Below are 14,453 nucleotides of genomic sequence, written 5' to 3' on the forward strand. Positions count from 1 at the left end.
CACAGAGCCCAGCAAAAATAAGGGGAAAAGGATAGGCTTCTAGTTACATCTCACAATATGCTGGAGTGAGGCAGGTGATGGACTGTTATATTTAGCTTTGCAAGTTATAACTCAATTTATTTATTTATTTATTAGCTAGTAAATGATAAAAGTATCGTGGCTTCCAATTGTCTAAAATAAAACCTGGAAAGGTTTTGAGCATGTGCCATTTCAGCTCCAAAGTAAACTGTTTTGAAAGGTATGTCGATTCTACCGAGTGAGAAAAATTGTAATGATTTGTCTCAGTTTTCTGACTCACTTTGTATTGTTCCAAGTGTAGATATGAGGCAGCGGAGGATCAGGCTGGCCTCTCACGTTTGAACAACTGGGCTGTAGAAAGGCCTTGAGATACCTCTGTAGATGCCTCTTGGCACAGGAAAGTGAGCACAGCCATGGTCAAGAGTTTTGTACAGGGAGTACAAGAGTTTCAGTACAGGGAGTTTTGCATCTGTATTTTCCTTTTTGGAATAATCAACCAAGATAGCAGTCTACAGAAAAGGTGAGCATTATGCCAAGATATGCTCAGTTTTAGCTGATCATATTGTATTATATCATTTAGAATATTATAACTCTTTGGAGTTATTCTTGTATTTTGGATGTCAAAAGTTCATTCTGTTTATATGCATATAGGACAAGGACAATGCAAAAGGCAGATTTTTTTATTCTTCTTACATTTTTTCTTCTTCTTACACTTAACTGTGGTTTGCCACATTGCCATTCTTGGATACTGCCCCTGCACTGCTATTGCACTTCTGTATAGTACTAAGGCATTGTACAAAATTGCAATGTTGTACTAAGCTATCAAAATAGTACATATTAATCAACAGCTGTACTGTCTGGAAGTGCTGCTAATTTGGCATTGAATGGCAGATTTTACTAACCTACTATGGAGATGGGTGGGAGATCTGATAGGTTCATTTTGTTGTTCCTTGACAGGTTACGCTCTATCTTCTCCTCGATTACCATGTGAGACTTGGTGGCTCTGAGCAAACTGTAGCAGAGCAATAGGCTTAGGAAGAGGTTCTTTCTTTCCATCCTGGGGAGAAAAAATCCCATTGTCAAAAAAACAAGATCAGTCAAAACTTGTATGTAGAAAAGAAGCAAGAAATGAGTCTCAGCAATGGTTTGCTATTGTGTTGAGCAATTTTATCAACATACCTTTGACAAGTTTTGGAGACCCTCCCTCTGTTGCCACAACCTTTTAAAGATGATAGCGAACAGAGGCAGAGGCACTGACTCGTACCTTCAGGATGCACCCTGCCTGGTCTCATGGACTTTCCTACATCCCCTTGATTTAAGTGCCCTCTGACTGCATCTTTGCCTGCAGTATGTAGTGCTGTGTTCCTGCAGGCTCTGCCTCTCAGCTCAGGCACCTGGGAGGCCAAAAGCAGACCTGACCTTTGAAAGCTGAGGAAGACATTGAGTACCTCAGATTTTTTATATATCCCTGCTCCACTGAGAACCTGAGTTCCTCTCAATGGGCCCAAGGCCTCCCTTGGCAGTGTCACTGCTGGCTGTGTGGATGGGCACCATCACCATCAATAATCATCATAGCAAAAGTACTTTTACGGACTTGCTATCCACATAATCTGCATGTGGCAAAGACAGAATGGAGTACAGTGGGTCTCCTTGTGCACACATCTATCCCCTCCCTCTGGCCATAAGTGCAAGATTGGTGTGAAAGGCTTTTTTTTCTGTGGAAAACATCCTGTATATTGCCTATCTGCTACTGACCATAATCAAAAATCCCTTTTTTATTTTTACTTATTTATTTTTTTTCTGTTTAGGGTATTTTCAAGACATACCCTGAGACTATTTTTATAATTCTCCTCTAATGCCTCTACTTGCTGGTATCAGCTCTGTTTCTTCTCCAGCCTACTTATTTTCCCTTTGGCTTTCCAGAAGTTACTCTGGCGGCAGAACTGCAGGTGAAGCTCGGTGGTTACATATCTGCAGCTTGGGGATTTCATTCATCTGCCCAACGTGTTGCCAGATGAGTGTGTCTTCCCGATGCCCCTGCGATGCAGGACACCAATCCACTCCCTGCTGTGGCCAGCTGGCAGCAAGAACCCAGTTTTCCCCTTTTATAAAAAGGGGTTTAAGTAAATCCTTAATCACCTGCAGAAAACAGTGCAATTCTTAACTTGTTTTTAGCCAAAAAAATAACGTGAATTTCTAGGATTAAAATTTTCATAGGTTGCCAATGTGATACATCTAAATTTCTGCTTCCTCTTTAAATTGAAGAAAGGCTATGAAATACTATTGAGTCAAGTCTGGCAAAGAGCATAGGAGGGCTTCTTTCAGTTCATTCTCATTACTTTTGTTCTTCCTTTCAGACTCTTTTCCCCTAGTTTTTTGTTTGTTTGTTTTCATTCCCAGGTACAGAGGCCCAGCACCAGGCACTGTCTGTTCTCTAGTTTTTCAGTACCATAACCACAATGAGTTTACTAAAACAAATTCTGCATGTTGTACAGAGAAAAGTGTACAGAGGCAAGTGTACAGAGACAAGCATTTGAAGCTGTTTGTTAAATTTCATTGTGATTTTAACTTAAGCATCTTGCTGAAGTTATTGAACTCATTCTACCTTTCTTGCTCCCCTACTCCTTTTATTTCTATTTTCTGATTTCTGTTTCTACCTTTTGTTTCTTTTCATTTTCAGCTATCCCCTATGTCCTGTTGCTTTTGACATGGAGATTCCTTAGACAAAAGCATTTCATGCATTTATTTTTTTTCCTTTTTGTACTCTTTCATTGTTTCCCTACCCAGTTCTCATCATCCCCAACTGGATATTCCTGAGGAATGGAGTAGAAATTGAATATGTCACAGTACACAGGCCAAGTTCAAACACTTAAGTTTGAGTGAAAAAAAAAATCCAAACTTAACAACTTTTGGATTTCAAATAATAGAAGGGAAAGAACTGGATGTATTGATCACATCACGACAGTGACAGTGTGATGCAGCATGAGGAAAATGTGAGAGAACCAGCCCTGCAGCCCCCAAGGTCAGTGCAGCAGGAGGGCAGGAGGTGCTCCAGGCTCACAGCAGCAGTTCCCCTGCGGCCTGCGGAGAGGCCCCTGGTGGAGCAGGCTGTCCCCCTGCAGCCCACGGGTCCCACACGGAGCAGATCTCCACGCTGCAGCCCGTGGAGGAGCCCCCGGTGGAGCAGGTGGATGTGGGGGGAGCTGCCACCTGTGGGTGACCCATGTTGGAGCAGTTGTTCTTTAAGGACCCTTCCAACCCAAACCATTCTGTGATTCTATGAACTGGGAGTGAAGCTAAGCCTGGGAAGAAGGGGGTAGGGGAAATTATTGTTTGTTTTTGTTGTTGTTGTTGTTTGTTTCTCACTATAGCATTCTATTTTTAATCGACAATAAATTAAATCTTCCCTAAGTCAAGTCTGTTTTTCCTGTGATTGTAATTGGTGAGCGGTCTCCCTGTCCTTATCAACCCATGAGTTTTTTCTCTGTGTTTTCTCCTGCTGTGCTGCCGAGGAGAGGGAGTGACAGAGCAGCTTGCTGGGCACTTATCAGTCAGCCAGGGTTAACCCACAGCACTAATACACTGTTACTACATTCTCACAGTTAAAACTTCACAGTTTTAAAAGTATCTTACTAAAATATACCTTTCCCTCATTTCCTTGATTGTATCAAATGGTTTTCTTATATTTTCGAAAAAGTAAAATGTGCTACAATGAAAATTGTTTCAGAGTTCCCTCTTACTTTGGAAAAGGAAAGCAATTCGTTGGGTAGCTAGATATGTTCTATCTCTGCAGCAAATTTGGCTGTACTAACTTTGAGCAATACTCTTCTTGTGTCTGTATTACCTGTTCCTTGATTAAATAAAGAATCATAGAATCAGAGCATAACCCGAGTTGGAAGGAACCCACAAAGATCATCAAGTCCAACTCCTGACTCCACACAGGTCTACCCAAAAATCAGAATTCAGACCATATGACTAAATGCACAGTCCAAATGCTTCTTAAAATCTGACAGGCTTGGTGCCGTGACTACATCCCTCGGGAGCCTGTTCCAGTGCGTGACAACCCTCTCAGTGAAGAACCTCTTCCTGACATCCAGCCCGAACCTCCCCGTCGCAGCTTGACACCATTCCCTCGGGTCCTATCTCTGGTCACTAAAGAGAATAGATTGGCGCCTGCCCCTCCACTCCCCCTTGTGAGGAAGCTGTAGACCGTGATGAGGTCTCCCCTCAGCCTCCTCTTTTCCAGGCTGAACAGGCCAAGTGACCTCAGCCGCTCCTCATACGTCTTCCCCGCTAGGCCCTTCACCATCTTTGTAGCCCTTCTCTGGATGCTCTCCAACAGTTTCATGTCCTTTTTGTACTGTGGTGCACAGAACTGCACACAGTACTCGAGGTGAGGCCGCACCAGCGCGGAGTAGAGCGGGACAATCACTTCCCTTGACCGACTAGCAATGCCGTGCTTGATGCACCCCAGGGTATGGTTGGTTCTCCTGGCTTCTGACACACTGCTGGCTCATGTTCAGCTTGCTGCCAACCACAACACCCAGATCCCTCTCTGCGGGGCTGCGCTCCAACATCTCGTTGCCCAGTCTGTACATATAGCCAGGGTTGCCCCGTCCCAGGTGCAGGACACAGCACTTGCTCCTGTTAAACTTCATGCGGTTGGTGATTGCCCAGCTCTCCAATCTGTCCAGATCTCTCTGCAAGGCCTTTCCACCGTCAACAGAGTCAACAGCTCCTCACAGTTTAGTATTGTCAGCAAACTTGCCCAAAAACACCTTCTAGTCCTACATCCAAATTATTTGTGAAAACATTGAAAAGACCTGGCCCTAAAATGGAGCTTTGGGGGACCTTACTGGTGACTGGCTGCCAGCCTGATGTAGCCCCAGTTACCATAACCCTTTGAACCCTACCCGTCAGCCAGTTGTTCACCCATTGCATGATGTGAAAAAAATCCCTTTCCCCCTCTGAGAGAGGTGCATCCCATCTGGTGCCAGCAGGCCTGGTGTCGCATAGACCTTCCCATGATCAACAAACCCAAAGTTCTGGTGGTTGCACCAGACCCATGGAGCCATGGAGTCTTGGAGCCATGCACTGATGAGCTGAGTCTGCCTTTTGATGTTGATCCCTGCTACTGGAAGGATGGAGGCAAACACAACCTGCGCCCCTGATCTGTTAACCAGTTGCCCCAAAGCCCTGAAGTCCCTTTTGATTGCCCTTGGACTTCTCCTTGCTACCTCGTCACTACTAGCTTGAAAAACCAGTAGTGGGTAGTAGTCAGAGGGCTGTACCAGGTGAGTGACTTTTCTAGCTATGTCTCTTACCCGAGCCCCAGGGAGGCAGCAGACTTCCCTGTGGTCTGGGTCCGGACAGCAAATTGGACCCTCTGTCCCTTTCAGAAGGGAGTCCTCTATGATGACAACCCTTCTTTCTTTCTTGGTAGGAGAGGTGATGTGGGGGGTAGGTTTCCTTGCCTTAGGCACCCCTTCCAACTGGGATGGGCTTTCGTCTACATCATCGTTTGCTTGACTGCCAATTTCCAGAGCCTCATACCTCTTGCGTAAGGGTACCCAGGAAGGCGAGGTAGGCAGGGAGAGGGCATGCCTACCACCCCAAACAGAAATCTGCTTCCATTCGCCCCCATGACCTAGATTCTCTCCTACTGCCTGGTGGGATAGGGGAACCTTTGTGTCTTGTGTGGTGGCTGTCTCGTGAGTCTGTCTTGGGGTGGGCAGAGTATGCTTCCACCAGTCAATTTCCCTCTCTGACTCCCTGATGCTCCTCAGTCTGTTCACCTCCTCCTGGAGCTCTGCCACCAGGCTGAGCAATTCTTCAACCTGGGCACACCTCCCACAGACATACCCACCGCTGCTGCTGTCGGACACCGACAGAAGACTCGGGCACACCCTGCAGCCCAAGGCCTAGACGGCCACGTGTTTCCCTGAGATCTTTGTATGGTAGCCACATCGCTAGATGTGGCTGGAGAGGTCACAAGGGATGCAGAGGCCAAGGCTTTCTGCTGGGTGGATACCATGGCTGGGCTCTTTGTGAGCAGGTTACAACCGCTGTTGGAAAACAGCAGTGACAGTGCACTCCCTGCTTGCCTGGCCTGCATGAACTGCCGGGCCCTGCCCGCTCTATTCACCGTGCTCCCGGTCCAAATATCTCATATCACGCATGTACGTTAGAAAAGCATCAATATATAACATTGATGGCATCCTCTGCAGTCTGTTCCTGTTAAAAGTAGTCATCATTTGATCACCAGAAGAAAACAGACCCTTCCTTTTTTCTGTGTCTGATCTCTATACACACAGCTGCAGTTGCAGAAGTTGTACAGACTGCATCAACCCTGCTTACAGGCTGCCTGAGGCTTCCTGAGCACAGTTCAGAGCGGTAAGTGAGGCGCCCAGCTAATCTACACAGATTTGTCATGCAGGAATACACGATGTCTACCATGACTTGGCTTATACATATTTAAAATCCCTGATTTACAGATGTTGTATTTATTACCGTTATATATAAATGAAGTCATTTTAAACTCTCTATGTGTTTATATAAGTGGGGGATAACTCAGCACACAGAGACTCCTTCAAACTACACTGAGTTTATTTTCATTTTCTGCAGCTACACTGGTCTGTCAAAACCCTTGTAGTTATATAAACCAGATGCCACACAGTTTAGAACAAAATCACTTGAGCTTAGATGGGCTGAAAAGGAAGAAAGTAAATTTCCATTTTGAGGATTTTCAGCAGAGCCCCCTGTGCCATAAATTCATCGTAGCTCAAGTCTTAGTATGGTAATAAAGTGTGAGAATCAGTCTTTACAGTAGCTAGAATCTATGACTCACTGGGGTTCAGAGATCAATTGCGTTGGGATTAGAGTCCTATTAGGAGAGAAACTTGTCCATTACGCTTGCTATAACTCACTAAAATGTTCACTGCTTGCTCTCCTCCCTGCTATTGCTCATTCAGAGCCTACTAGAGCCATCTCTGTCCACTGTTTTCATTGTTCAGGATGGAAAGGGCAACGAACAGAGATTTAAATTATGGGAGAAAATATTTAAATGAGGTATAAGGAAAACCTTTCAAATATTTGTGATAGGGAAATATTGGAATAGCTTGCCTGGAGGTAATTATGCATTCTCCAGAGTCAGAGATATTGAGGAATGAATTAGATATATCTGTCAGTCTGGTCTGCTGTATCACTTATATTTAAAACTAACACATATAAAATCAATGAAGCAGGCAAAATTCCACCCTCTTCAAAACTAGCCAGTGTGATGGTGTGTGTAAAGCAAAGGGATGGATCCTCATTTCACATTTCATACAGACGTTAGATACTATAAGTGAGGGTGGAGTGAATTTTAAAACTGAGAATAGTCTGTTAATAATGGAAACAATTAGACACAACTAATATTGAAGGAAACAACTTTGAATGATGGGAGCTGTTGTTCCAGTAAAGTGGAGAAGGCACAGGGAATCAATAATTTTAAATTTGTAGTGATCAGTATGAAGGATGGGGTTCTTGTAAATTGTTTTATGGATACTGCCTGTAACATGGCTGTTAGGCTTGTTACTGTATGTTTATATTAGATTTAGAAGTGACTATTGAACTGATGATTTAGAAGAGCTCTTGAGAAAATAGACAGAAGCTGCTACAATAAGACTGGATAAACAATATGCTGCTAAATATTTAGGGGAGAGCAGAGTTGTAGTGAAGCTACAGGCTTACAAAACCAAACAGGACCACTGAGATCATATGGTCTGATTTATTCTGTGGCAGGCCATAGACCCTGCCTGGATTACACTGCTTAATTCTTAATTAATAGACCCTGCCTGGATTACACTGCTTAATTCTTAATTAAACCAAGTGATAAAGATTCTGGTAATTTGTTAATCTGATTGCTTCAATTTCATTTTCCAGGACCTGAATCCTTCTAAACCTTTCTCTTCACTGTAGTTTTTTTTTTTTAATTCCTGAGAGATGGCTAGCTGGGCAGGTAATTTCCTAATATTCTTCTGGTTCAGCTGAACAGGTTGAGCCCAAAGAATTACAAAATTATAAAAGAAGTATAAATTACTTTTCTCTCAGTACTTCTGTTATCCACGTGGATATATCCACTATTCAGTTGTCTATTTTTGCATTAGAAGCAGAGGTAGTGTTCCTTTAGTGACTTTGCTGATGACAAGTGATCTCCTTACTCTACTCTAGGTTTTTTGTAAATCAAGCTCTCTAAGTCCTTTTCCAGTTTTTCTAAGATCTATGTCAAACCAACACACATGTGATGGCCTTATTATCCATGTAATTGTTTAACTATAAGAAATTATTTAGCTGTTCCATGACTTACTGAAAATGTTTCCCACCCAGCTTCCCCAGTTAACAGATAGCACCTGCTTTAAATTGGTTACCCAGTCTTCCTTCAAAGAGGAAACGATTCCACCAGTATAGGGTGAAACCACGGGGGTATGGCAAGATGGGTGAATGGGTGAGCAGATTGATCGATCGATCGATCGATCAAAGCACTGACTACAGAAGGAACTCCAGATTCCTGCCCTAAGGATTTCAGGGGGAAGGAGTGCTCCTCTTTGATGCTGAATTCTCCTCTCAGTTATGAGATAGTCCCAGCTTGTAAGGTGACCTGTTAAAGGCTTTGTGGTAAGTGATTTAGACTGGTTGTTTTAAAAAAGCTTCAATACTCGTCTTCTGAACAACTGGTGGAATGTAAAGTGTGTTTGAGTGGTTTTTCTTTTACCTCAATAGTAAAGGTGGTTTTTTTTATTTTTGTTTGTTCTGTGTTGTTTTTTATTTTATTTTTTTTCTTTTTAGCTTAAGTCATATTCTCTCGTGTAATAGATACAGATCAGGGGGGCTTTTCTCCCGTGTTATCTATGAGCCCTATTTAGAATCTAATCTGCCCGCATAGGTTATCATTTTGATTCCTGTTTGTAAGCAATTCTAATCTTCTCCTTTATTTTTACTAATATCAATTTATTATAAAATCTTTATTTTTTTTATTTAATTTTAATTTTATTTTTAAAATTTATTTATTTTAAAGCAACATTCTGGTTCTCAAGTTATTTTGAAGTTCAGGGGCAGGACTCTTTGTTTGAAAGCATGCTCCTGCCTCAGTACCGGGATTCTGGTCATTGTATGAAATGTTCCTTAAAGTGTTCTGAGCTCAATTTCTGTTTTGCCTGGCTTATTTGGGAGAAATATATTTTTTTTTCAGCTCTGTGGAATTGTATGTCTTCAGAAGATGGGAAATGGGGAAAGTACATGTCTTTGAAGAACGTAGGAAAGCAGAAGCTGTAAAACTATGGTTGCTCTATGCTCACTTTCTAGAGAGACTACTACATTAAATTCTCATTCACTTGTAATTTTCTAAAAGTTCACGTACTGCTTTGATTAACAGACATTATCTTTTTGACAAGTCCCTCTATTCCTTCCTTACGTGTGACTATGTCAGAGGCTCTATGGGTTTGAGTATGGGAATTTTCCTATTTCTATTCTATATAAAACCTGTGTTGTCTTAGATTTGTGTGCTGGGTTTACTCTCTTTGTATATTCTGGAACAGATAGATGTCTTAGTTGTGACATAAAAGTCAAAGTGGTGATTTATTTTTAAGGATCTGAGTTATGAGATACTTAACTTGTGACTGGTAGAGGCTGACATTAGATAACTTTCAGAAATCATTTGGGCAATTATAATCTTCTTGGTGATGACAGCAAAGTGGTAAATCAGAGCAATGATCAAATTATATCTAATAGTAAAAATGAAATAAAATAACACTCTGGCTTTTTCTGTTGATTAATTTTAAGAGATTTGCTTGAAAATCAGAGGATAGAGAGGTTCTATTGGGAAGGTAATGGAAGAAGTGTTCAGAGTGTAATATGATGTCCATTTGCAGTGGATGGAAAGCAAAATGAGTAATAACAGATCTACTGCTAGTAGTAGTTTCTATTGTGTGGTACATGCGTAGAAGACTGAGGTTTCTAGACATTGCTCCCACATCTAAGCAAGTTTATATTATCACAGCTATGCTCTGGATAAATAATGGCAGTTGGAGCCATTGGAGTTTGCTGCTACTTAAGGTAAATCATTTGTTACAGTTATGTACCCTTTTAGAAGTGAGAAAATAACATTATAACTAACATTAACAAAAAAAAATTAAAAAAAATAACATTATGACTAACTTTGTCTGTGTGTGGAGAAACCTAGCATCAGTGAGTCAGACATAGTGTACCATATGGAAGAAAGACGTTGGAACAATCTCTGGTATCTACACAAGATCAACAAGGGATCTGAACTGCCTCTACAAAGTGCTTCAAGGCACAGCTTTTTTTGTAGAAGAAGGGAAATCCATGTGTGCCCCATAAGCGGTAAATAAGGATGAGGACAAATGGCTGAAATATGTATTAATTGATAAACTACCCATAGGAAAACAATATTTTAAAAATGGAAAAAAATACAGTCATCAATCTAAGAAAAACTCTAAGAAAAAATAAGCATCATGCTTTAAGGATGGGGAGATTCTCTTCTGGAAAGCAGTGAATCAAAAGGTTTTGGGAGTTGTGGTGGAAATCAGCTCCCAGTGTAACACTGCGGTCAAAAGCGCTCAAAAGCACTTAGCACTTGAATGAGAAAAGAGGACTGACTTCAATAGCAGAGAATATTTATTTGACATTTGGTATGGCTATTACTGGAAGACACTCCGAGAAGAACACTTGTTGAGTGGAAAGAGTTTGGATAAAACAAAAATGATCAAAGGAATGGAAAAGTGTGTCTGAAAAGAGCTCTTGAAGCTCAATCTGTTTGATATCAAAGAGAAACCGTAGAATGTCTCAATCACTGAACATACTTGATATGGATGGGGGGAGGGAGTGGCAGAAGACTTTTCGAGCAAAATGGCAAAGATATAGTGAGATGAAGTCACTAGAAATAGAATTCAGGCCTTGAGTATTTCCAAGCTCTTGACTATTCTGGTTCGTTAATAATTATGTTTTAGAACAACTGCCCAAAGGCTGAAATGAGTTTTCTATTACAAAGACTTAAAACAATAGATTTTTTTTTTTCTTTGAACTAGGAAATGAAAATTCTGAGCCAAGCTGCTGGTATTTGCATCATTGTCTCTGTTATGCAATAACTACTAGTGAGACCTTCACTTTTATTTATCATTTTACAAGTGTCTGAACCTGTGCCAGGAGTAGGAATGTTCATTTCAGCTTGGGCATGCAAGGGGTACACTTCTTCTCGCTGGTAATCTTGGAGACAAAATGCGGTGTTTGCTGTTATTGCACTGCCATGTTTGGTTTTCCTACTTGTTCAACATATATCCCCTGTTATTTATTTCAAAGTGTGGTGTTTCAATTTTTTTCTTTTTTTTTTTTTTCAAACCCTGAGATCTCTGAAACCCCTCTAACTCCAGGAAAATTGATTGTTTTTATCTTGAGCATCAGGCTTTGAGTCAGGCATACTGAAGCAGCATGCCTCTGAATCCTAGAGAACATACATTGGGAAAACAAGCTAAACAAGCTTTGAAATTCAACATTCAAAAGATTAAAAAGTTTAGGGCAAATCCCTAAATAATATATATGTGTGTATATGTTAATTTTGTACTTTGTTTGTACACTGTATTCCCTCAAATGCAAAGTGTATTGTTTGCAGATGATCTGCCTGGAGCTGCTTCTATGCCACTTTTTATGAAAAGAAGATAGACAGTAAGTCTCTGCTGATCCAGCATGGTTTGGGATCTGAAAGGCGACTGTATGGATTCTTTCTAACTTTTTAAAACTGATTACAGGCATGAGCTGGATCTGGTCAGCTCAGAGCTTTATTTGATTTTATCAAATGTCACAACTGATGATTCAGTGTGGGTTACTGTGCGTGCTTCCTCTCGGTAGGATTTGTCACCTTTAAAACATTTGTTTTTAAGGCAAGTATATTACTGCCACCTATAAATGTGTCTCATTGGTGGCAGCAGCCTTTGTAAGGGCTCTGTGCTGAAAGAACCTACCTGCTGCCATCAGCCGCTGGCTCCTGCAGCCTGCTCTGAGCTCAGCTCCGTGTGGCAGGGTTGCTTTACAGTGGTGCAGGGAATACATCAGTGGTGGACACGTGGCAAAATCCACTAAAAAGTGTGCTTTACAGGCAAAAAAAAAAAAAACCACTACAGGTTTATATGAGTACGTATCTTCACATATCTTAAACCGAATACTTCTATTGATGGGATGAAACCTTGCTTAATATTTTGGAAAATAGTGAAAATGATCATGTTAAATAGATTTGAAATGCTTAATTAAATGCTGTTATTAATATAATGGTTTCCTTACTATTTACAGATGAGTGACTTTTTTTTTCTGAGATGTTTTTTGTCACGAGTTATTAAAAATGCAGAGAGAAGTGAGTGAAAAGGTGTAGTGAGCCCTGTTGGAGCAGGGCACTGCTCCATACTGCCTTCTGCTTCCTTAGGTCTCTTTTATTTAATATGAATTAAGTATATTTAAAATTTTAACCCACAGTCAAAAAAAATATCAGAAAGAAAGTGTGATTTGAAAAATAAATTGCAACTGCTATTCAAGAAGTCAGTGGCTTTTTCCATTAACACATTTCTTAAAAACAGCAAATGAAAAACATCTTAAAAAAAAAAACAACCAACAATGCAATAAGTTTCTTATGCAGTATGTATACAACACAAGCACATATATATGCTTAATTAACAAGATGTTAATTATCTCAACAAAAATTTTAGTAGATTTTTACCCTGAAAAGTACAGAGAACTAATGCATGTAGGTCTGCATAACGGATCAAAGGAAATACTAACGAGAAAAACCTATACTGAAGTTGGCATTTTTTTCCAGTTTTCAAAGTGAATAGTTTTTCTTGCATATATGAGAACTGTATCTTTTTTTTTTTCTGGTTATCTTCCCTAGCCGTGATTGCTTTTCTATTTTTATGTTTGAGCTGGGACACTCACTAAAGCTTTCTGAGCCCATTTCAGTATAGAAGAACAATTCCCATAGAGTGGGAGATGCATAGGGAAGGGCAGCCTTAATATTTGGAAACCCAACAAAGATGCATGTTTTTTGTAAAACAAACAAAAACCCGAACAACAGAACAACCAATAAAACATGTAGCCTCCAAAGAGCTTTTGAGAGAAACAGTGAAAACAACTGCCCAAGATGTTATGAGGAGACTTCAAACTATCCAAATAAAATGCATGCAACTATTTAAAAAAAAAAAAAAGGTCAGATTCTACAGTCATACTGTCTTTATAGAAATCCTCCTGTCTCAGTCAGAAGTCTTTCTGATATTAAGATGGTCCATAAACTACGAAAATATCAGAGAAGCAACAAATTCACTTTTGAAGCTATGTGATAAGCTATTACTTTCATCATATAGCTAAAAATCAAAAGAAAAAAGAGCAGTTTAATATACAAGGAGAAAGGAAGAGGGGGAAGCAAAACAAACAAAAAATATCAGGACAGCAGTAATGAATGCATCTCTTTAGGGAAATAACAAATGTCATGAAACGTACAGATAAACTGAAGTCACTATAAAAACCAACAGAATTAAATTGTGAAGAAAAATGCTGGTATTGAAAATGGCAATCATAAATCATGTCTACATAGAAGCAAGCAACAGCTGCTTTAATTCTCATAAAATTATATCATAATATTATGAACAAAATATATTTTAATATCTTTTATATAAGATATTTTTATATATGAATACTATTAATACTAATTGTGGAACACTAATTATAAATACTACGTGCTATAGGGAGAACTTACAGAGCAAATTAGAAAAAGAATTACAATCCAAAGTTTGAAGAAAAAAACATTACTGTCCCCAAAATAAAATCTAAAGCCTTAAAATCATTCAGGAATTATAAAAGCTTCAGGAAAATAAAGATTTCAGTGTCATGCAGTAAGTTTATTTGTTTCACTTGGAGGACAAAAATTAAAACTCTAGTGAACTTCTTCAAGCAGTGGAGAAATACAGCCTCGTAAATGTACTTAACATTAAAATCATAATACAGTAGTGCATAGAGATAATATAGCATTTAAAATAAATATTTTCAGAAAAAACTTAGATATATGTCAACTAAACTAAAGCACAATTTGCAACAAAACTCAAGATACAGATAGATCAAACAGAAACAAGGCACTCTAAACCGTGGACGATGCTGAAAAAGAAGAGTTTGAAGCCAAACACAGAACGGGAGCAAATAAATGCAAAAAAGTAAAATACCAAAGTAAAGACAGTTTCAGAACTTCGCTGCTTCCCACACCATGAAGATAGATTTGCACGACTGGTAAGAATGTAAAGGAAGACAAATATCTCTGGTGCAATGTAGCAGTAAAATGCAACTTTTTACATCCAAGCAATACAGTGGAAGTTAAATGCCCTGCAGAAGAGGCTAAACATTTTGGT

The 14,453-nt window shown here is 40.0% G+C and overlaps 1 protein-coding gene and 1 long non-coding RNA gene across 5 annotated transcripts in view; one reads left to right on the plus strand and one right to left on the minus strand.

Annotated features, from left to right (window-relative positions):
* ASIP (agouti signaling protein) overlaps positions 1-14,453 on the minus strand; it is a 73,261-nt gene that overhangs the window by 6,206 nt on the left and 52,602 nt on the right. For all 4 annotated transcript variants that reach the window (XM_080558347.1, XM_080558346.1, XM_080558345.1 and 1 more), the window contains one exon: positions 921-1,075. In XM_080558347.1, coding sequence (XP_080414473.1) covers positions 921-1,074 — 154 coding nt within the window. In that variant the 5' untranslated portion in view covers position 1,075. The remainder of the gene's footprint in view (positions 1-920; positions 1,076-14,453) is intronic.
* The window catches only part of LOC308178988, a 33,029-nt gene continuing 26,993 nt past the window's right edge, over positions 8,418-14,453 (plus strand). The window contains exon 1 of the long non-coding RNA XR_013940093.1: positions 8,418-8,673. This is a non-coding gene — a long non-coding RNA (uncharacterized lncRNA). The remainder of the gene's footprint in view (positions 8,674-14,453) is intronic.

The sequence above is a fragment of the Anser brachyrhynchus genome, assembly GCF_964034855.1.
Source record: "Anser brachyrhynchus genome assembly, chromosome: 16".
NCBI classification, from domain to species: Eukaryota; Metazoa; Chordata; class Aves; order Anseriformes; family Anatidae; genus Anser; species Anser brachyrhynchus.